Below are 24024 nucleotides of genomic sequence, written 5' to 3' on the forward strand. Positions count from 1 at the left end.
TTTCGACCTTGCCCGATTTGTTCTAGGGCAGTGAATGCGGGCGGTCAGCCGCCAGACGGTTCTGCAGTGGATGCAGCTCCGCTTGGCCAGTTTCGGCATCCGGCGAGGGCCGTTGATTGGGATCATTGGCAGGTCTCTTGGGCGAAGACTCTACTTGGTCTCTGTATGGTCGACAACGGCGGTGGTTTTGTGCATCGCTCTCCTTCCTGAAGGCGTCGTTTGAAGGATCTTGCCGACTCCTTGAGATGAAAATCTTTGAACTACCTGGCTGGTTCAGGCGGCGACTGCATCTTGATGTTGCTTCCCCCTTGGGGGCGTTGCCGGTCATGGAGATATTGAACCCTGCGGTGTCGTGGTTGGGATCGTGTTTACTGTGATGTTGTTCAAGCTTGAGGTTGCAGTTAGGATCAACTCAGTGCGGTTACTATGTGACAGGAGGATCAAGCTATGGTCAGTCGGCTCATGCAGAACGATTCTGTCATTAACTGTTTCTAAGTAAAGGGAGGTGAAGAATTGGTGCTGCGTGAGTAAGGCTGGCTATCGAGCTGGCTTGGCTCGGCTCGGCTCGGCTCAGCTCGAGCTGGCTCGTTATGATAATGAGCTGGCTCGGCTCGGCTCATTACTAAGCCGAGCTAAAAGGCAAGCTCGGCTCGGCTTGTTTTCTGGCTCGAGCTGGCTCATTTGGCTCGCGAGCCAGCTCGAAATATAACCGTTAGCTACTAGAGTGGGCCACCAGCTAGCAAAGTGCATGTATGAATATGTGCAGATATATAAATTTTAAGTACTATGCGACAGCCACTAAGCAAAGTAGCCAAATATTAAGTGTCCAACGTACATATAACATGCATTATGCATAGCCAATATATATGAGCATAAAAGAATAAAAGATTAAACTTCAAGTCCAAATGAGCGGCTCATTTTTGGCTCGCTCGCAAGCCGGCTCGAGCTAGCTCAATAACACACCGAGCTAAAACCTTGGCTCGGCTCATTAATATTTTTCAACGAGTCAAGCCGATCCGAGCCACTAATGAGCCGAGCCGAGCGAGCTAACGAGCCACGAGTTTTTTGTCCAGCCTTGTGCGTGAGGACTTATCCAGTTTGAAGCTAGGACATGGACATGGAAGAAAATCGAAGCTTAGCTTGTTGTTTGGAGTTTCTCACGTAGTCTTTAGCTTGTTGTTTGGAGTTTCTCTATGTGATGCTTGTCCAGCTATGTGGCTAGATTTGTTCTTTTGTGGTTGTAGACATTCACTTGTGAATGTTCAAGATCGGATATTTTTCTTAATCTATTTTTTTACGTATCTAGATACATATTATGTCTAGATGTATTGAAAAATCTGTGTATCTATAAAAGTCAAAATTACTAATAATTTAGAACGGAATGAATATTTCACACTCATATCATGGCAGTCGTTTTACTACAAAAGACAAGTAAAACATTTTTTTTGTAATATTGTTAAAACACTCTTTGAAAGGAATGAGTATATATGGTAATGCTATTCTACGTCTCAGGTGTAGAATATTATTCTACACCCACCTTCTATTATTAGCAAAAAATGATCCACTACTACAAAAGTGATTTATAGAAACGCCCTATTTTTTCCAGGTACGGGTCAAAAGGTAACCCGATATAAAAAATAGAGCTACTATATCAGTTGACCCACCCCTGAAAATATATTTGTAGGGTCCGGTGATGGTGTCACTCGTCCCTGGTAGCCAGCATCCATGCCCCTAGAAATTTTTAGGGATGGGTGATGGCATCACCTGCCCCCTAAAGTTGCATTTCTAGGGCGGATGGTGGCGTCACGCGCCCCCAATAAATGATTTTCAGAGGCAGGTGATGGCATGACCCGCCCTACAAATGGTCTCATGTAAAAAATCATAATTTTTCATATGCTCTCAGATGAAGACAATTTTTATACCAAAATTTCGAAGTTGTAGTGGTAAGATCTTAAATTTTATCGTTTATACATTATTCTTTTAAGACCATTAAGTATCACAAGATCATTTACTAGTTGTGCCCTACATATGACTATGACTACATATTATCTCATACAACTCAAGTTATATTTTCTAGTTTCCACAATCTTAATCTTTATATGCACTCAAATATATTTAGTGTATTTTTTCTATATCTATATTTTACCATAACCAATGTAGAAGTTTCAATTTTTTATTTGTTCTACTATATTTAAAATTTAAATAAAATTTTGAAGTAAAATAAAAAAATATTTTTAGGGGCAGGTGATGGCATCACACGCCCCTACAAATCAATTTCAGAGTTGATATATAAGAATAACATATTTCACAGAGTCGTAAATGACTGTTGTGTAGTGTGGTGGAGAAGAGGGTACGCACGAGGAGGTAAGCGGTTCGAACCCCTGTTTACGCAAATGTGCATATTTCGTAAAAAAAATTGTACCTCGTAGTAGAGGGGTTTGTGGTGGTGGCTGGGATATTTTTTCTTTTGCTATTTTCAAGCTTTTTTATTTATTTTTATTTTTTGAAACTTGATTTTTAGGGATAGATGATGTCATGAGCCGTCCTTACAAATGCATTTATAGGGACATGTACATTATCCGTCCCTACAAATTCGATTTAGCCGCTCCTTAAAATATATTATTATCCACCTCTCAAATCATTTTATGTAGTAGTGATTGTCAAAATATTGTACTAAATTTATCAAGTTTTATTTAGTAATAGCTCGAAGGCCAAAAATTTATTCAGTAATTAGGCTCAATTTAACTGTTGGTGCAGAATAAACTGCTTAGTTTACTCTAGATTTGGCGCTAAATATTTCTAACATTTGAAAAATATAACCATTAAAAAATTTTAATGTATTTTTTAACATAGGGAATCACTCATAAAAGTTGAACTTAAAATTCAATTTGTACACAGAGCAACCAAAATGAAAAATTGTGGGGTGTGGGGCGGGGAGTCAATTGAGCCTAAATTTTTCTCAGTTTAAGCGGACATAGTGGATTGGTGAGAGCAGTAAAATAGACTTTTCCAATGATATTCAGGAATCACGCACGGCGGTGAAAATTTGTTCAGTAATTATTGTAAATTTTCAGTAATGACTACAGCTTATTGTTAATGAACTAATTACTTACCAAATTGACCATGAATTACAGAAGCATCTCTTCCAAGAGCTTCTCCAAATTATACTAGCCAGATCTCATTTAGCTAGTTAGCTAGTTATTTAGCTATTCAAAGAATGGAAAATCCAACTGATTCTCCATCCATCACCTCTTCCACTCCATCCTCTATCCCTTCTCTCGCTGAATAGTCGCAAGCTCGGCAACCCCGGCTCTGGCCCCGCCCATGTCCACGGGGTCCAGGCTGAATCCTTCTCCAGCTCGGGATCCTTCTGCTCTGGCGCCATCGGCTCCTTCTCGGCGGTCCCCTGTACGCTCCCGTCTCGAGCCAATTGGAGAAGGACGTGGGGAATAGCTCCGATGGGGATGGGGCCGACGGGGAGCAGCCTCCACATCTGGAGCTCGTCACCGAAGATGGGGTCGACGGGAAGCAGCTCTGTGCGGGAAGATGGGATGGTGCAACACCACCGTCCTCGAGCTCATCGTTGGCGAGCTCGGCGGAGGCGCGAGGAGCGACGAGGGAGAGGGCCCGCGCCTCCCGCCGCCGTTGCAGCAGCAGTTGCTGGTGGTTGAGCTGGCCGTGGAGGACCTCAAGGCGTTGGGTGAGGCCGTACAACCCCGGCGGCGGCCTGCCCGGCGAGCTGGTCGCACTGATGGCCAATTCGCCGCCGCCGTAGCCTCCAGCGCCTGCTTCCTGAAAATATGAAAAAAGAAAAACACGAGGGCCCTGACGCTTGCACTACTGGACAGCGGCAGCAGTAGGCCATCAAACGGCGGAGGACTGCTGGCGGCAGCCCAAGGCCACCATAGCGGCAGCTGCAGGTGGTGGCGCCCAAGCACCTGCCGCTGCCGGGGCCGGGGGCGCGCGGGGGCCACCATGCTGTGCTTCCACGACGCGCGTGGCCGTGGCCTGCTCCTCCCCCTTGTGACGCTTCCTGCAGCGAGCTCCCCTTGTCGGGATGCGAGTAGACAAAGAGAAGAGAAAGATCACATTTTTAATTAAGCTCACTCATTAATTAAGCTCACTCATCATTCTTCATCTATCATATTTTCATAAAGCTGGAGAACAGTTAGAATGCAAACTAAAACTGCAGGCCGCGCCCAAATATGGGACCATTATATTTCTTCAAGCTACTCATGGTTTTGCAGAAAAGTGAATCTATAAATATAATTTCGATAACGTGCTCTGCACATATTACTATGAGAAGAGATCAGTGTTACTGAGATCTTTATACCAACTTGATCCTGACGCAAGCCACATCCAAGCTACTCACAGAGCAATCAATGTTGGTTCAGGGATTGTGAGTTGTGACTCCTTGAAAACCCTAGATTGTCGATCCAACTTTGCTCTTTTCTTCTCTTGTGTTAATCTTGCACTATACAACTATTGACAGAGAACCCCAATTTTCCAGAAGAATTTCATTTAGCTTGAATTAAGGAAGCTGAAAGCATGAATGTGTTTTAAGGAGCATCTAAAAGAGTACTGTCACTGTTTGAAATGACAAAGTAAGGTAACTGAAGTCAGTCTCAAATGTGAATCAAAGATATCGAAACACAAAAGGTAGCCAGTTGGTTCAGAGATTGTCTTATCTAAAACACAAATGAGTGCATCAAAATGTACAGTTGGAAAATAAGAAAAAGGAAAATTGCTATGAATTTTTATACATTATAAGGCACATTTAACAGGAAACTCAAGATACGGATGCACACCTCCTCACAAAAGGACATTGTGGGGTCTGTAAGTTCAAGAGTCAAGCTTATTAATCTAATCATTCAGGCTGTGTATATCAGATCCGAAGAAACAAGAACTAGCATAATACAATCCCTTTCTTTGCAACCAAACCTAATCTCGATCTGAGCTAGGGTTCATGGCAGAATACAATCTAGGAAACAAGGAACATATATGAAAAGAGTAATCGAATTAGCGTCACAAGAAGGATAGAAGGGAAACCTTGTTAGCAGAGGTCTCTACGGGAAGATGCGGTGGTGAGTCCACATCAATGTCCAAGGACCCGGCAGCCATGGACGCAACAGCCTCCTTCAGTTCCCACGCTGCCTCGGCCGTGAGCGCGGCCTCCACCTCGAGGCCTCGAGCGAGGCCGTCGCGCGGCATGTTCGTCCCAGGCGCCGGTCGTCCGCTGCAGCCGCCGCCGCCCGCCGCAGCAACCGTCCCCTGCCGCCGCCACCACCGTCCTCCGCAGCAGCCTGCCACCGCGGCCACCACCGTCCGCCGCAGCCGCTGCCGCCGCTGGATTCCGCAGCAAACGGCCGCCACCGCCGGATTCCGCGGCAGCCTCCAGCCACCGCCTCCTTGTTTTTTTCCCCTTTCGATGTATTCTGGTCTCGATGGTTTTCACGGGTCGGCACTGCAAACCAGCAGACCAGTGCTTCCGTCAAGTGTCTAGGCCGGTCCGGCTCCAAACCGCTGTGGGGACCGAGATTACGGGCTCATCTGGGTTGGGTACGGGCTGGTCCACGGTTTTTTGGAACCGACGAACAGGGCGAGGGGCGGGTCACCCCCTCACCTGCCCCTAAAAATGGTACATTTTCAGGGGCGGGTGAGGAGGTGATCCGCCCCTAAAAATACATTTTCGGGGACGGGTCGGTTGCTACAGTAACTCCGCTTTATTTGTAGCACCGGGTCAAATTTTGACCCGCCTCTAAAAAAATCTGGGGCGTTTCTACAAATCGTTTTTATAGTAGTGGTGTGATTCTCTCTTTTAGAAGTGGATGGACTTACGAACATGAGAAATAAATATAAAGTGCCTTGTCGATTGTCATCCACAAGTAGTTGTCTAAATCTTAGCTTATTTATGATTTTGCTAGTTCGTTGGTTCACGCAGTTTGGCTCGAATTGTGCTTTTGCGATCCTCAAGGTTTTGCACACAACGTGATCCATCAAGAACCTTGTCAAGGAGTCTAGGTAGATCTTTGTGGTGTTGGAAACATTGGTACTCGAATGGAGTTCTGTTATTGTTGTTGCTCTGCTGATCATCACGTTGCACAAGCCTGTCCCAGGGAATCTTGAGTTTAGATTTGGTTCTAATATTTCACAATCATCATTAGCCCCCTTGTGACACCCCAGCCCAGAACTTAATAGAATTAATAGGATACTCATACCAACAAGTTGCAATTTCTTTTCCGGAAGCCAATCTCCAAAGAACTCCGAGGTTAAGCATGCTTGGCCCAGAGAAATTTAGAGATGGGTGACCGACCGAGAAGTTCTTCCCGGGTCCGCACGAGTGATGACAAAGTGTGCAGAAAAGACTGGTGTTGGTCTGTGAGGGCAGTCTACATCCTAGAAAGCAGCCAGATATAAGCGGGCCCGACCTCGGGGAGGCGGGACGTTACACCCCTTCATTGCCGTTGTTATTCCATCTATTATCCTACATTTTCTCTTGTTAATGGAGTATTACTTAGTCTAAGGTATCCTCATACAAATCATGAATGGATATTTTGGTCATTTCCTCTATCAGCTTTTAAAAAATAAGACTCTATAACAAAAGTAAGAAGGAAATAACAGGTGTAACAATGAGAAAAAACATCAGCGCGCAACGAGAGTAAATTAAATGTGGAGGAAGAGGGCCCCCAGCCAAAGACGACAGTAAGGAACACTCAACCGGTAATGCACATATCTGTAATAGTTACAATAGTTTTCATACAAGAATTCTCAAGGAATCTTCTGCGATATGATGTTTCACATACTTCTTTTTGTTCAAATTATTCAAACATGGAAGTGTTTGATTGGTGCGCCAACCACACTCCATATTTTACACACAAACTTGTCTGTCTTTTATGCTTTTAAATAAAATGACAATAAATCATATTAAACAAGAATTTCCAAAACCACAAAAGAAAATTGCAGTACCACGAAATAAAAGAGTCCCAGTGACCTCCGAAGAGTAGAAATAACATAATATATAGTGAGAAAAATAAAGCTTGTCCACATCCAAGTATCATGTATGCATGCCGCACTTATTCTCCACGCTTCTGTATTGTGAGACAAGAACTTACTTATCAATAAAATGAAATAATGTATTGGAAATGATGGACAAAAGACATCTTGTTTGATGGACCAAAAAAAATGCAGGATGTAAGTATATAGGAAAAAGGGGACAAGCAAAACATATAAAGGATGTGATTGAAATGCATCATGATCATATATTCCTAAATAATTGGTTTATAGCCTAATGCAAAATTAGCAACATTCATTTCTTATAAGTAGTCTCACTAGACAAAAACAACGTAATATTAGCACAAAGTGTTCATCCGAACCAAATCTAATGAGATTCCTTCAGACTACTTCTGTACACAGCGTATATAAGAAAACAATGGCAAAAAAAAAACTTGACCGGAATGCAAGACGTCCACCACCCCAGGCTTTATCAAGTAGCTGAACAGGAGTTCCAAAAAACGAATTGAAGGCTTTATTTGCTAGTTGGTTTCAGAATATTAACTACAGGCAACCTCTTTTTTTTGGCACAAATAAAATGCTACAAGCAAGTAGTTATTACTAAATTGCTTCCACAGATTTGTACGGTTTTTAATTAAATGATAAACAATTGATTCTAAATTCTGCCCCAGAATCAAAAGAAAAGCCAACCAGCTTAATTCTTGAGGCGGATTGTCAGAAGCCGAAGTTGTTTTTTTTTTTGCCACTAATCCGAAGTTGGTTAACAAATAGTATTTCAGTATGGAGTAGTGTGGGAAGTACTACTCCCAAAATCCAATGTTATTCTATTCGAATCCCCTTTGTGGTTTTGGAGAAATGATGTTCTAAAGCTGCCATTTGGAGTATTACATAAACTATTCTCTTTATTCATATTAAAAGTCAAATTATCAATCAGTTTTGAAGTATCTAACCTTTCCAAAACACGACCACAAAAGCAGGACTGTAAAAAATTAAAACAAAAAAAACATAGAATTATGTTTCAAAGTTCAAACAAACTCCCTAAGGGACCTTAATATACATCAAAAGAAAAAGGTTTCGGTCATAAATTTCATTTATTAAATAAGTAGTACACCAATTGTTGCACAACTATATATGGTGTACTTTCAGGAAATGAATTGTCTCCATGATGTATAATGACAAGCATCAGGGACTATGATTTAGAACAGATTATCTAATCTGGAGAAAACAGGCTGTAGTAGATTGACGACAAAGCCATACTTACAGATAGTCTCCGTAGTGGTTTGCCAACAAAATTGTCAGTTTGAGATGAAGCCAGATGGAAGTTGAGAGCATCCTTGGATATTGAGCATCAATTGGTCGGAAGATGGGGTACCTTCCAACTCCAAGGAAGCGAGTGCTTCACAATTAGCAATGCTCAACTTAGTCAACGCTCCACAATCTTTAATGCTCAACTTAGTCAATGCCTTGCAGGAATGAAGTCCTATCGATGGTAGAGCTGAGCAGTTTAATATTTCAATTTCACTTAACTCGAGCTCGTCCTTCTCATAAGATCGGAAATCAATCTGGAAATCCTTCAGAGAGGACAAACCAACCAAGGACAAAGTCCTGAGGAATGGCATAATCTGAAATGGTGGAAGGAGTTTCATTGTTGCACAGTCTTGGAGATGGAGGCTTTCTAAATTGGTGAGTGAAAGATTTTTAGCGAACCATAATGGAGTAGCACCAGCATAATTGACAACAGTAAGATGGGCAAGATTTTCATGCGGTTTAAGACCCTCCATTACTTTTTCCTGGATAGCAGCTGGACTTGCGCTTGCGCTCCCCCATGAGAGTGAAAGTGTCCTCAAATGTTTCTTCTGTTTAATCCCTGCACGGGTCGCCTCCTCCTTGCTCGTGACATTCTCAAGATCAAGGATACTAAGTGACCCTTTGATCTCTTTTAAGTTCCCCAGCTGTGAAATATCAAAGCCATCCTTTTTTTGAACTCGGAATTCTTTCAGTTCTTGTAAAAACTCAAGATCTCCAACTTTTGATATCTTTGAGTGCAATGATCCTGACCCGGGAACAAGCAGATAACGTAGGTTCACAAGATTATTCATACCCTCTGGTAAATCATTTAGACCATTCCAATGTCTGACGTCTAATATTTGTAGGTGGTAGAGCTCACATATATGCTTAGGCAAAGGTTTCTGCATGTCAGAAGTATATCTTAGTTCCAAATACCGCAGATGGATGAACTTTTTTACACTGGCCAACAATATATCATCATTGAACTGCAACCGGAGAACCCGGACATAATGTAGTTGCTCAATTATAGTAGCCAACTTGGCAGAGCAATTCTCATCATATAGCCCTACAAGAATTAAACTCTCCAAGCGTTTCAGGATATCCTTATCCTGGATGGCATCTAATTTCTCTTCGAAGTCCTCATTCCGTTCAATGCTTTGTTCGTTGTATGCCAGCTCAGTCCAGATTCCAAGATGGCAAGTGGAGGGGAAAACTTTTCTAAGATCTAAGCAATCAATAATTAGGCATTTCTTCACCATGACTTCTTGTGCAACATCATGCATTAAATCGTGCACAACAAAGTACTGTTCGTGTTTATGAAAGAAGCTCCAGTCTACCAAATCATCAAAGCAATCACTTCCTTGATCCTCCAATTTCTTTCTCTCGTGCACAACAAAGCCCAAAGCAATCCATGTACATATCAATTCCTCTTTTTCAAACTTGTACCCCTTTGGAAATATAGCACAGTAAGAGAAGAGCAGCTGAAGGTGGTAGGGAAGGTGATTGTAACTGAGCTTTAGTGCAGGCATAATGTCATCATTCCTTTCATTAAACCTCCATTCATCGCTGTCTCGGATTCTTATCCAGTCTTCCACATTGACATTTCTTCTCAAAAGGGAGCCAACACTTTTTGCAGCTAATGGATTTCTGTTCAGTTTACTGGCTATATCTTCTGCAATCTTTAGTAGCTTTCTTTGGACTTGAAAATTCTCATCGCCAAATATGCATCTTTTGAAGAAGGGGAAAAAGTCATGTTCATCCAATCCATCCAAATTGATGTGATCGGCCTCTGTTCTGGTAGTTATCCTGGCAACCGATAAGCTCCGAGTGGTCACCAAAATCACATTACCCTTGACTTGTGTAGCTCTGATAGGAGCCAACAGCTTGTCCCAACGACCCTCACTCTCTTCCCACATGTCATCCAACACAAGTAGAAACCTTTTGCTCAAAAATTTGTTCATATCATGTTGAAGCCCGGCAAGACTATTGGTATTTTTGTGCCCACATTCAGGTATTTGTTCTAGAATCTTTTGTGTAAGCTTGACTTCATCAAAGTTAGCAGATACGTATATCCAGATCATGATGTCAAATTTAGATTTTACTTCTAGGTCATTGTACACAAGTTGAGCAAGTGTTGTCTTTCCAACACCTCCGTCACCAACAATTGGTATGATAGATACTTGATCGCTTGATGCCCGGGTACTGATCACTTCTAGAATCTTGTTCTTCACATTATCCCTTGAGAATACCTTAGTTTGAGTGGAGTACTGTGCTGCTTCCCGCGTGTCTGTGCTTGTTGTTTTACTTGCTCGGATAATTGCACCAAGTTTTTCTGCATAGAGAGCCTCATAAACATTCCCACAAAGGTTATGCAGTTTCTCCACTATAGCCCTTATACGTGCTATGTAAACCTTATCGGTTTTTGTCGGATTCGAATGTCCGACGGCATGAGTAATAGTTTTCATCCAGCTTTTCTTCGGAATATTCTGTTTCACCTATTCAATGCAAATGGAAGAACAAGAATTAAATCTGCTGTCTTCATGGCAAATGTTAAAGTTGCCAAATACAAATAAGATAATTAGACAATTATATGATTACACTTCTCCAGTATTTGACACAAATGAACTGCCCGCTCCACACAACCCCCCCCCCCCCCCCCCCCACACACACTCTCCTTCCTTGGGCAATGATGAACAAATGAACACTGCCACAGTTTTAAAGATACATGAACTTTGTTTAATTCAATATGATGGCCCCAGGGCATGTAGGTGTCTTTTGGATGATATTTGTTCAATCCGATGAACTAGGGCATGTAGGTGCTTTTAATAACATTTGTTCAAACGGATGAACTAGTAGGGCATCTGGTTGGTATTTTTAGAGACACTTGTCCAATCCTATGATCTATGGCATGAAGCAGATTGAATTACAAGTTCGCAATATATAGACACATTTCTTATTTGGAGTAGATATATCTAAATTCCAAGGAATACACAAACACGAACTGACCACGAACATGCCACTTATTTAATATATAAGAGAGATATGTTTTTGTCTATTTAAGTACTTCGTAATGACACAGTTTTTATGGATACATGCTGTTGCAATGCGTGTCTGCATGTTTCATATCCAGATTTATGTAAATATGAAACATATTAATTGTGGAACTCCTTTGGCACTTTCAATCTCAGGAAACCCCACCTTTGCCGAGTGCAAGAAAACACTAAATGCACTCGGCATAATGTCAAATTTGCCAAGTGGAGGATACATTGGACTCTGCAAACAATCGTTTCTGTGCCGACGTCGTATCTTTTTTTTTTTGCCGAGAGTCGATTCAACACTCGATAAAGTCTTTGCCGAGTGTCCGACAAATAGCTGTTTGCTGTCTAAATCGAGGCCGAGTGAGGTATGCCGAGGGTGGCACTCGGCAAAGATTGCCGAGTATTTGTATGGCTTTGCTGAGTGCCTGAGGCATTCGGCAAAGCACCTGTTTCCGTTGTGCTCAATTTGTAGGTGATTAATCACTTAATCCTACCACATTCTTTGCACATGTACTCCGTGGCCACATGCTTACCTATGAGTGTTTATAAAGAGAAATGTGTCTACTTGTTTAAGCACCTCTACAAAAGTTGTTTTTACCTTGTAAATGGCTGTTTAAATAACTTTAACCGACTTATTATCACACTTTAAACACTAGTGCCAACTTAAGCATCCCATCTTCTTTACAAAGATTGGCGCATCTGACGTGGGGCAAAAAAACTAGTTCCTCGATCGTATAAGCACCACGGAGTATCCTATTGTGTACATGCTCTATTAAGTCTTCGTGTGCTGGTGCATGTAGGATTTCATATGTACGACACTAATACGCAGTGAGGATTTTGTGTTCTTTTTCAATCAGGGGCCGTCGCCTTTAAAACTGGCCTTGGAGTATGGCGTGCAAAGCTCGGGGACCCTCAGAAAATAGGTAGATGATTATTGTTTGAATCTCACAAATTAAAAGTCAATATTGGAAAATAAGTTTTCGTTGGGTTTCTTTTAAAAATAACTGAGAGTCGCCGTAGGTTTACATATAATTTTTTTGTGTTTAGCAGATTAAAAACTCACAAAACAATTAATAACTAGTTAATATCAAGATGAATTTCTATCCGCAGTCAAATCCATAGCAACCTTGGGCCCCCGAGCAACACTTCACCAATCCATAGCAACCTTGGGCCCCCGAGCAGCACTTCACCGTATCATTGCCATTCCTCTTGCGTGCTACAGCTCATCCACAGAAATCATGCACTGCGAACCGAACAAAAATCCCAGTACTGCTCGGTAACTCCTTCAAGAACTCAAGAATCAATGGCATGTAGTGCCAAGAATTTGCCATCATTATTGTGCTGTTTTCTTAGCAATACATAAGCATAAATAAACAGTTATAAGAACATTTCCAAAAAAAAATATTGAAAAGTCCCACATCTATTCATGAGTCCACCCACAAGATCCAGATTTGCACTCCTTTTTGTTTTCTTAGAAAAAGTTACTCGCCAAATAAAAGTTCTGCAGGTTACCTTGTCCTTGATGTCGTAGTACTCCAGTTCGTCGAGGTACTTGGTGAGTTCGGTGGCCAGCTGCTGCACCTCTTGGATCGGCTCCTCCAAATTCGTGTTCTCAATTTTGACCCCAGCGGCGACTCCAACGGGCACGGCGCCGAGGACGAGATTTGCGCGCTGCAGCGCGTTCTTGAGTTTCTCGACCTCCTGATCGAGATCTTCCTTCTTCAGCAGCGCTTTGATGGCAGCTTTGGAGAGGCTGTTCAGCAGTTTGTTGATCACCCATGTCGCCGCAGCAGAAGCAAGAACGATTGCGTCGAACATCTATCGTCGTGGTGGATCCAATGGATTCTGGAGATGAGACGGGGAAGAAGAGAGGACGGGCTCGACTCTTGTATAGTTGTATGTGGTTGCTACGCTTGCAGTTGGATCCCAAATAAAAATATCTATCATGGGAGTAAAGTCAACAACCAGGGGGATTGGTTGCGGTCCCTTTTGGCGGTGTTTGGATTCAGACACTTTCGTCCCTGTCACTTTAAAGAGAATTTTATTATTTAGAAGTATTAAATAAAATTATTTACAGAACTCTAAGACTAAACTGCGAGACGAATCTAACGAGGTATATTAATTCATGATTAGCAGATGGTTACTGTACACTACGGGAGACAGGCGCTTTGCCGAGTGTCAGAAACACTCGGCAAAGGCCGTTATGCACTCGGCCAAGAGTTTGCCGAGTGTAACACTCGGCAAAAGACACTCGGCAACCAATCTGACGGCGAAGCCAGCTTTGCCGAGTGACTTTTCTCGGGCACTCGGCAACATAAAGTGAAACAGCTGGTCCACAGACTTTTTGTGTCAGCTTTGCCGAGTGCTAGATCACAGGCACTCGGCAAAAGCCCAAGCTTTGCCGAGTGTCTAAGATCTGGCACTCGGCAAAGCCAGTGCCTTTGCCGAGTGTTTTGACCTTGGCACTCGGCAAAGACATTTTCTAGGAACCTGGAAATGCACGCATTGCCGAGTGCCAAGGTAAAAACACTTGGCAAAGGTATTTTTTTGTTTTTGTCTGTTTTCTTGCATATATGAGCTCCCTCTTTCATAAATCAAACATTATATATATATATATCCCAGGCAATTAATATCACATTCTCATGTGACATCCATCACAAACATCGCATTTATATCACAAATATCACATAATGTTCAAATTTAGTCCACAAAGCATTCATAATCCATAGTACAAGCATTATTCCAACATCGACAAGTCCAACAGCTACAAGTCCAACATCCGGCAGTCTAACAACCATAGTACAACGCACACTTGACAACTGAACGATACCTTAATCATCTCTGCTCAGATCTTGAACCTGGCCACTGCGACGCCGGGGAGTGCTGATCCGGAGGCTCATTCGATGCCACCCCCGATAGATTCTGCAAAAATGATGACATACAAGATTACATTCCAAGTCAGTATTTAATTTAGGCGGTGGTTGCAAGCAAATACATTCATACTCACGGGGGTGACTGCACTAGGAAATACCATCGGTGTGCCGAGCAACTGTGGTGGAGGTGCAGTTGGCGGAGGCCACGGCATTGTTGGCGGCGGTTGATAGTTTATCGATGCACCTAGACCTTGCATGTAGGCGAACATGGTGGCGTACCTTTGGTCTTGCTCCTCCCTCAGCTTCCGCTCCTGCTCCAACCTCTCTTCCAACTCCTGCCGCAGTCTCTTCTCTTTGTCAAGCCGGGCCTACAAGATTTCACCCCAAAGTCAAAATGCGAAACAAAGGTACGTAAACAACCGACGAATGAAACAGAAATAACCTGGAATGCATGCATGCTGGCCACTGAAATCTCGGGCCGTGGAAGTATGGGCGGGGTCGAGTCAGTGGTCCTTACCCGAAGCTGGGAGAGAGTGGGCGTACTGGCCGTGTCGACTATGCTGTCGCCGAGCCAGTACCGGCCGTGCTTCTTTCCTCCTCCCGTCCTCATGGTGGCTTCTCCAGAAAGGGGTGCGGTGGCCAGATCCCATGTGTCCCCGTGGAGCGCCTTTCCTATCTCCGTGTACCGAGTCACACGGGTGTGGATGTTCGGGTTGCTGTAGGCCTCGGGCGGAGCCGCCGGGTCGAATGCGACGTTAGACGTCGCCTTGCCCATGTGAGCCATAACGTATGCCGTGAACTCGTTGCAAGGATGCCCTTCACGTCGTGCCGACTGCAAAGAAAAAACAAGATGATTAGTAAGCATGCAGAATTTAGCGTTCGAAATAATGAAAAAGTGAATTCACGTACCAAAACCTCCTGAAACTCGGGAAGGCTACGGCTGCCTTGATGGTGCGCTGCACCGGGCATCATCAAGCGGCACTCCCGGCATAAGGCGTGCTGCTGGGCCCACTCCTCGCTCATCCACTTATCGACCATCATAGCCCAGCACTCAGCCTTCCCGGCGCACCAGTTCGGGATCACCTACACGTAATCAAGTGTATGTCATATTGGAATCTCAAATTCACAAAAAATGAGTGGAGATGTTCCTGATTTACCCTCGCGTATTGAACCGGCCTGAGATAGATTTCCCTTGCGGGTCCTTTCTTGATCGACCTTTTCTCGTAATCGGCAATGTATCGGACATTGGCCTGAACGCGCGCCTCGTAGTGCATGTCCTTCACCAGTTTGTAGCAGGCTTTGTTAGCCACTTGATTTGCCCTGGCCTCATAACCTGGAGCGCACCTGTAGAAATCCTGCATATAGGACCGATACTTGCAGTAAGTATTCCAAGAATTTATAGTGCATCCGATATATTGACCAATGTAGTGCCACGGTTACTTACCCACAATTCCCCGACCACCCGCCTCGCCTTGGTGCCGAAGTTCCTCCCTTCCCGATCATCTGTATCTGCGACGGCCATGTAGTGGTCCCATGTGTAGGCCAGCTCCCTGACCCCGGCATGCTCCACGAGCCCAGGAAAGTGCTCCCTGTACAGAGCACCGAGGATGCCATTGGGCTTCCGGTTGTGGGCACCTCCAGATAGAATCACCCAGTTCCTACAAAAGTGTTCAAGATAAAGTATTAGTTTGTATTGTGATTTTGAACATATCAAATGAAAAAGAATCGATAACATCTAAAGTTACTTATCGAGGCCCTGCGGGTCGAATAATCGGCCTTCTCTCTAGAGGTATCGGCCGAGGCGGGAGTGTCAACGGTCCTCGTAACCACACCCGCGGTTCCCCTGCTGCCCCCTCCTCCTCACCCCCTCCTCATCGTCGTCCTCCTCCTCCCCCTGCTCCTCCTCCTCCTCCTCCTCCTCCTCCTCCTCCTCCTCCGCCTGTACAGGAGAAGGTGTACTCTCCCTCCTCCTCCTCCTCCCCCCTTTCCTCCTCTACCACCTCCTCCAGTACCTCTCCTTCTCCCTCCCCCTCCTCCAGTACCTATCCCTCCTCCACCACGGCTCCCAGACGCCTCTGCTACATTGGACCCCTCAGGACCCTCTCCACCTTTCCTCCGATACAAGGAGCTGAGGAAAGATATCTTGCCACCGCCTGGCATCTTGATTCAATCACCTGCAATCAAGATGAGTGAACGAATCATCAAAGATAAACATAGTAATAAATGGTACAAAATAAACAAACAAAATTGGAAAAAGATGCAAATGAATAGAATATTAGTACAAATTAACATAGTATTAAATAATACGGATCATACATGATTTAGAAATAGTCGTCATGATCGGGAGCCGCTGGATCATAATCCTCATCATCACTATCATCCACATAACCAGTAGTATCCGAAGGAGGAATGTCATCTTCACTGTCTCTGCCTAAACGTAGTCGCTCAAGTAATTCTAAGTCATGAACATTTTCGACCTCATCTCCGATCTCTGCCTCGTGGACAACCCTTTCATTGTCTACTTCCATTTCGATCACGTCTGTTAAGTCTATCTCGAAACTCCCTTCAAGCCCCTCTTCTTGAAAGAACTCTCTGTCATTGTTGTAGTCTTCATTGCTTGGGACAGGTAGTTTGCCGTGTGGCGATATCTTGTACACAACACCCCAACCCTTAAGTCATTTGTCGGTTTGGCATGGGTATGAGAGATAATAAACTTGTATGGCCTGTTGTGCCGCAATGTAGACATCGTCGCCTGGTAACTTTGAATCCTGTTGAATTTCGACTATGCCAAGTTTGGGTGTATGCCTCGTTAATTTAGGATCGAACCAGTGGCATTTGAATATGACAGGAGTCAGTGGTACGGAACCATGAAACTGGAGTTTGTATATTTCTAATAATATTCCGTAATAGTCGATCCTATCTTGGCCCGGCGTAAAAACTCCTGTATTAGTGGTTCTTCGATTGGGCCGACTCTGCTCGTACCCCATTGTGTGGAAGCGGTATCCATTCACATCATAACCGTTAAATGACTTGATCCTATAGCCAAATCCATCGGCAACCTGTCTCAACACACCCATTCGGACAAGAATGTATCTGCTCATATGGTATCTTAAGTGCACCAAGGATTTTCTGTGCCTGATACATTGTCTTTGGCAGAATGTGATGTTCCAGAAGCATGCTTCCAAAAACGGTCAACATACTGTCGAAGGCGTCTCGACTCAGGCTGAACTGAGACTTCAAGGCCATTAGGCGTCCAATGCCGTCCAGCTGAGACACCTTTGTTTGGCCGTGAAGTGGTTTCTGTGCCGCCTCCAACATCTCATAATACGCCTTCGCGGTTGGCTCTGGCTCCTCCTACTATGGTCCTTCACCGAAATGTGCCTCATGATAGTCATCTAACATGTCTCCAACCCCACCATCGGCATCACAATCATCGATTGGTTGCCTCACAATCTCGTCCCTCATACGATGGCCTTCACCATGCAAGTTCCACCGAGTATAGTCTGGCATAAATCCATAATTGAAAAGATGTTGGCCCATAACCGTCTTTGTTTTCCGTTTGTTGTTTGCACAACGGCTGCAGGGACACCACATGACACTCACTCCTTCAGCCGACCCCATGCGGTTTCCAAGAAATCGTTGGTCTTTTCAATCCATTCCATGGTGACGGCACTCTTACTTTGCCGTCCCGTGTACATCCACTGACGGTTATCCATCCTCTATAATGGCAGCAAGTACTAACAAAATTAAATGTAACTACACGTTGTCCCTACATTCTAATAGGTGAAGATATGTCCTAATCCCACCCGAGGATGCGTAGATGTGGTCAGTTTCCATGATCCCCTCCTATCCGAGACAGAATTTCGGCAGCACCTCCCCGCTATTCTCGATATACACGTCCCGCAAGGGAGATTGTGTATCCGGAGAACAACGGAGAGATGGAGCCAAGACTCTGTCTCGGACGGGAGCGGACCATGGAAACTAACCCCATCTACGCATCCTCGGGCTGTCCAAATAACATGGACAATTTGAAATAGATATGGCCATAGATATGCAAAGATCTGCATATTTCGAACCGAATCTGTTTCGAACGGGAGACGCCTAAACCGGGTTACGTGAACTACGAACATGAGGCGGTGCTTACCGTGGGTCACCAGTGTAGGCGTGGCTGGCGTGGTGTGGACTCGCGGTTCGTCGAGATCAAGCTACGGCTCGCAGTACTGTGCCTCGTGGCTGCCAATCAAAGGGCTGGAGGCCGGCGATGCAACTGTAAACGAGCATAACATATATTAGTCAAATAGCAGGTCTAGCTCAGTGTAAATGAAGGCTCAAATAGGGAGGCGGCACAATTTCATAAGCATGATACAAGCTAGTATAGTTCATAAAATAATTTATTTCAAGATCTCTAAAATAAACATAGCATATATATGGAGGGGACTAGAATCTCACTACACATTACAGTACATTATTTTATGACTAATTTGTCAATCATGTGGTGCAGGGCAATATATATTTGAAGATAACAGTACATTATCTCACTAAAATCTTAGCATATACATTACCAAAGTCCTAGCATATTCCTAGCATATACATTAGCATATACAAAGCATATACATTACCAAAGTCCTAGCATTATCTCACTCTCCTTACCTTCTTCCTCAACCGGCGGCCATGACCGGCTCATGGAGGCGGGGACGGCCTACAGCCAGCTCGTGGAGGCGGGGACGGCCTGCAGGCGGCGTGGAGGCGGCTCGTGGAGGCAGGAACGGCCTGCAGGCGGCTCGTGGAGGCGGGGCCGGCGTGGAGGTGCCGCGAGCGGGGCCGGCATCGAGGCGGCGTCGAGGTGGAGGGCCCGCGGCGGCGCGACGTCGGGGCAGCGTCAATCCGGCGTCGAGGTCGGGGTCGGCATAGAGCGCGCACGGCCGGCGGCGGCATGGAGGTGGGGTGGCGCCGCGGCGGCCGGCGTGTGGAGGTGCCGCGAGCTTGGCGTGGAGCGGCCGCGGCGAGGAGGTGGCGCGGCTTGGCGTGGAGCGGGCACTTGGCATCTTCCGTGTTTGCCGAGTGCCAGTGATGCGGCACTCGGCATTGGCGTGGTTTGCCGAGTGCCCGATCCATCACTCGGCAATTTTTTTTTGTTTTCCTATTTCAGTTAGGTTACTTTCAATTCAAAACTTTGTTTTCACGAGTTCCTTTGAATATAATTCGAAATATAATTACCAAATGAACTCAACAAATCTTATTTCATGCGTCCATAAAAATATTCCATTATTTCAATCACTAATAAGTAAATGTCAAAATATAGGAACTAATTCTCTACATTTGCCAAAAAAATTGAAAAAATATTATCCAAATCAGAAAAATAACCAAACTTTAACGGGAACCAATTTATGATGTATATTGCCTATACAAAAAATTTCACAGGCTACAACAAAAGAAACTACATTATTTCATGCACTATTAGTTTAAATTCAAATTACAACTATATAAATACTAAAGATGGAAAAAATTCTCAAAATTATCAAATTGATTCAGAAAATTACCAAAATTAAACATTACACAATCTATCATGTCTATTAGCTATAAAAAAGTTTATGAAGTGAAACCCCAATTTGAACGTCACTCTGACTCATAATCTCAAAGAATACTTCTCACTGCTATGAAACTTCTTCGGAGATACTTCATTTCGTAAGAGATATACGTGTCAACTTTTGCAAAACCTTCTCAATTTTTTTCTATAGACTCCCTGCATGTTATCATGATATCATAACAAATTTCATGGATATCCGACTACTTTTGATTTTTGTAGAATTGAAAATCTATTTGTCAACATCTCATTCTGTCCCGTTTCGTGATGAAGATGTTCGAATTTTCCATTCAATTGATTGACAATGTCTCAAATTTGACTAAATAACATGAATATAATATTTCCATTAATTATACTATATTATTCGAATCACTTGCGGCTCCAGTTTGAATTATCCAAAAAAGCATTTTAATGAAACAAATTAATAACATATACGTAACTTATAGAGAAATATACCAAAATTTGATATGTTGTACCTCAACTAGTACAATAACAGAACAAAAAATTTCGAAGGTAAAAAAGAAGTTTTTTTTAGTTTGCCGAGTGTCAGCGTACTGGCACTCGGCAAAAAAGTACTTTGTCGAGTGCCACGAACACAACACTCGGCACATCCCTACTTTGCCGTGTGCCATTACGCTGACACTCAGCAAACATTGGCTCCGTAACGGAATCAGCACGGTGCCCGGTCACATGGCGGGCACGTGCTCTCATTGCCGAGTGCAAGATCTCCAGCACTCGGCAAAACCGACGTTTGCCGTGTGCCTCGAGTTAAGCACACGGCAATACCGACGTTTACCGTGTGTTCGTAGTCCAGCACTCGGCAAACGTCATAGTTGCCGAGTGTCTAAACTTTGCCGAGTGCCTTTTATATAACACTCAGTATATGGCCTTTTTGCCGAGTGCGTGATTTTTGGCACTCGGCAAAGAAGTCGGCACTCGGCAACAATTGGCTTTCCGGTAGTGGTAGCATTACTGTTGCAAATCATGAATTAATTAGACTCATTAGATTCGTCTCAAAAATTATCACTCATTTATGAAAAAATAATTATAATTAAATTTTATTTAATACTCTTAAATAATAAGATTATCTTTGATGTGACAGGGACTATCAAACAACCCCTTAGATGATGATTATTGAGCTTCGAAATTGCAAGTTGAATTACTACAGCCATCTTTATTTTTCAAAACAGACACTCAATTATATGCACGCAAACCCACCCTTATGAATACACCCACGCAACCCAAGCATCTTCAAAAGACTGAGTTAGTGGATCCTTGATATTGATGAAGTCATCATAGGTACCTCACAGTCGACGACCACGTCACCTACCACTGAATGAATAGCGCCGGTTAAATTCTAGAATAGATCTAAAAAAAATACGAGCACCTGTGCCCAGTGGGGGAGAATAGATTAAAGCTGAGGTATGGCACAGGTAAGCTAGACAGAGCTTCGAGCCTTGGTTCATGATGGCATTGTAGAGAAAAATACTGAAGAAAGCGCATGCATGTATAAGAGGATGAGACACTGCACGCCAAAAAAGGTATGGCAAGAGCCACACCTTGCCATATCAGAAGCTCCGCCACTGCCTGTGCCGAGTCGATGACTCAGACCTGGGTTGGCAAGTTCCACCACAACAAAATTTACCGGAGCTGAGCTAAGCCCAGCTGCTACAGTATTCAAGTCAACTCCAATCCGAACGTGTATGATTATTTGCTGCTATCTTATTCAAGTGATGGGGTAATAACTATCTTAAGGATCTCTCTCCATCTCAACAACGTCCATCAGGCATTTGTGAAGGACATGTGAGGGATATGGTTGAGTAATTTGGATCAGGCTTGGGACTTGGCCACTGCGGTTCACTAATACAGATCGGGCCATTTGTCCCGGTTCTAAAGGGCTATTTGTCCCGGTTTTGGAACCGGGATTCGGCCGCCGGGACAAAATGTCCCTCGCGCTAAAAAATATTTGCGCCCTGCCGGATTGGAACCCAAGACCTATTACCTAGCGCATGGCTTTCTTGTCAACTCAACTAAGTAGTACATGTGACTCAGTAAAGAATAACTCTCTTTTGAACTATCACATGGAGGGGCCTTTTGTCCGGGTTGGTAACACCAACCGGGACAAAAGGGTCCTTTTGTCCGGGTTGGTACAACCAACCGGGATAAAAGGGTCACCCTTTTGTCCGGGTTGGTGTTACCAACCGGGATAAAAGGGGTTGGACCTTTTGTCCCGGGTGGAGCCACCAACCGGGACAAAAGAGGCCTTTTGTCCGGGTTGGTGGCTCCACCCGGGACAAAAGGCCCCTGTCCCCCCGCTGGCCCGGCTAGCCTTTGGACCCGGGACAAAAGCCACCTTTTGTCCCGGGCCCAAATGTAACCGGGATAAATGACCTGTAACAAAAGCCTATTCTATAGTAGTGGTTTGTTCTCAATCATTTCTACGGATCCATATTTTGGAATGGGCAACTATTGTGGTTTTCAAAAGCTACTATTCAATTGGGTTCATCTAGATCTTCGGTTGGCTTTATGTTTTTCCACACTCCCAACAATGACAGGATCGCACATGAGCCATGAACGTGGTGAAGACAAATTGGATTACAACTTTCTTCTTTGACAATGTCCATTATATTTGAATTCAATTTTTCAAAGGTGGTAAATAAAATGTATCAGAATTCTAATGCCACATTGCACGCATAAAAAATTGATGAGTGGATCAAATATTTCTTTTTCAACGCTGGCGAGCCCGAATATCATTACTTAGAGCAACAAAATTACAAAAGTTCAGCAAGGTTCGACTCCCATGTTTTTGAAAAAGAAAGACCGCAATTACTCTGAATGCGTGTGCTCTCTGCACAAAGGGCAGCAGAGCCATCCAGGAAACAGTTTATGACGTCGGGGGGAAGACAGGCCTCGCCCGTAGGCACCAAGCACTGCTCTTAGGGTGTGTTTAGATCCCGTAAAAATTTGCACGAAATTTATTGTAGCAATTTTCAAACGAATATTAGAAGGATTAAATATGATCTAATTATAAAACTAATTACACGGATGGACGGAAAATCATGAGATAAATCTATTAAGACTAATTAATCAATCATTATAGATTGTTTACTGTAGCACGCCATTGTCTAATCATGATCCAATTAAGTCTAAAAAATCCGTCTCGCAATTACACTCGGGGGTTATGGAATGAGTTTTGTCAGTTATCCATGTTTAATACTCCTAATTAGTAATCAAACGTTTGAAGTTACTGTAGCACTAAAAAATTGAGATCTAAACACACTCTTATTACAAGGCTAACACAGGATGTTGCCTGACATGGAAAAAAGTCTGGTAGAACAAAAACCCAAAAGACGCCATGGGCATGAGAAGCACGACTCGGTAGGGGGGTATCTGCATCAGTCTTCAGTGTAGCAGAACAATGCTGTTGTTCGTTGGAGCAGTGCCACACCTGGGTGGAAAAACAGCGCCGTGTTCTTCAAAGCTTATCTGCTCCTGCTCGCAGCGTCTCCCGGTCGCTATCCTTTTGTAGTCCTGCCCCAGAAAGAATTAAAGAAAAGAAATAGCCATGCAAACTTTTTTTTTTGGGGATGATTGTCACCGTACCAGAGCATACCCACCACCTGAATTATATTGAAATGGTGTGGCACACCGCGGATCAAAGACCTCTTTTTTTTAGATTTTATCATTTTCTTCTCAAAGCACAGGTTATTTCTAGTTTTCCAGAGCGCCCAGCATACAGCCGCCAGCCTAACCATAACTGTCCCCGGTTCAGCTTGGCAGTACATTAGCTACAACATGAATGAAATAGTCATCACTTCGATCTGAATCCAGGTCGTGTCATTGTGCCTTTGAATCTTCGTTCTTCTTTGGAAATTATAAGCCGACAGAACCACGAGGTAGGTAGCTGATGACCGAACACGTGCTTGCGACTGCCTCGATCTGTCCAGCTAGCTAGCTAGCATGAATGTGCCAGTTCGTGTTGATCCGCATGCATGGATGCCAATTTAGATCCTCTTTATTGGATCCAAGTGTGCTAATATATGAAAGTGCTAATAAAGTGGACTAAAATTTAGTTAAGATTTAAAATTTTAGTAAATATATGATTGCTAATAGGTGCTAAAATTTAGCACTCAACTTTAATCGTCCTTCCAATCATACCTTAATCAAATCCAACTCATAGAACAGTGGGTTGGATTTGATCAATTTGGCATTTAGTTTCATATAGTATTCC

At 43.7% G+C, this 24024-nt stretch overlaps 2 protein-coding genes and 1 long non-coding RNA gene across 3 annotated transcripts in view; 1 reads left to right on the forward strand and 2 right to left on the reverse strand.

Annotated features, from left to right (window-relative positions):
- LOC120645131 (protein FRA10AC1-like) overlaps positions 1-24024 on the forward strand; it is a 73875-nt gene that overhangs the window by 29349 nt on the left and 20502 nt on the right. The window lies entirely within an intron of this gene.
- Positions 6704-13282, reverse strand: LOC120645125 (putative disease resistance protein RGA3). The gene is made up of 3 exons (XM_039921886.1): positions 12849-13282; positions 8273-10793; positions 6704-7088 (listed from the first exon to the last, which is right to left on the reverse strand). Exons 1-2 carry the CDS (start codon positions 13152-13154, stop codon positions 8307-8309), a joined length of 2793 nt encoding a protein of 930 aa, XP_039777820.1. The 5' UTR covers positions 13155-13282; the 3' UTR covers positions 6704-7088; positions 8273-8306.
- LOC120645133 lies at positions 13991-14795 on the reverse strand. The gene is made up of 2 exons (XR_005664145.1): positions 14344-14795; positions 13991-14258 (listed from the first exon to the last, which is right to left on the reverse strand). It is a non-coding gene; the product is annotated as an uncharacterized LOC120645133 (long non-coding RNA).

This window comes from Panicum virgatum, chromosome 8K, assembly GCF_016808335.1.
Source record: "Panicum virgatum strain AP13 chromosome 8K, P.virgatum_v5, whole genome shotgun sequence".
Taxonomy (NCBI): Eukaryota; Viridiplantae; Streptophyta; class Magnoliopsida; order Poales; family Poaceae; genus Panicum; species Panicum virgatum.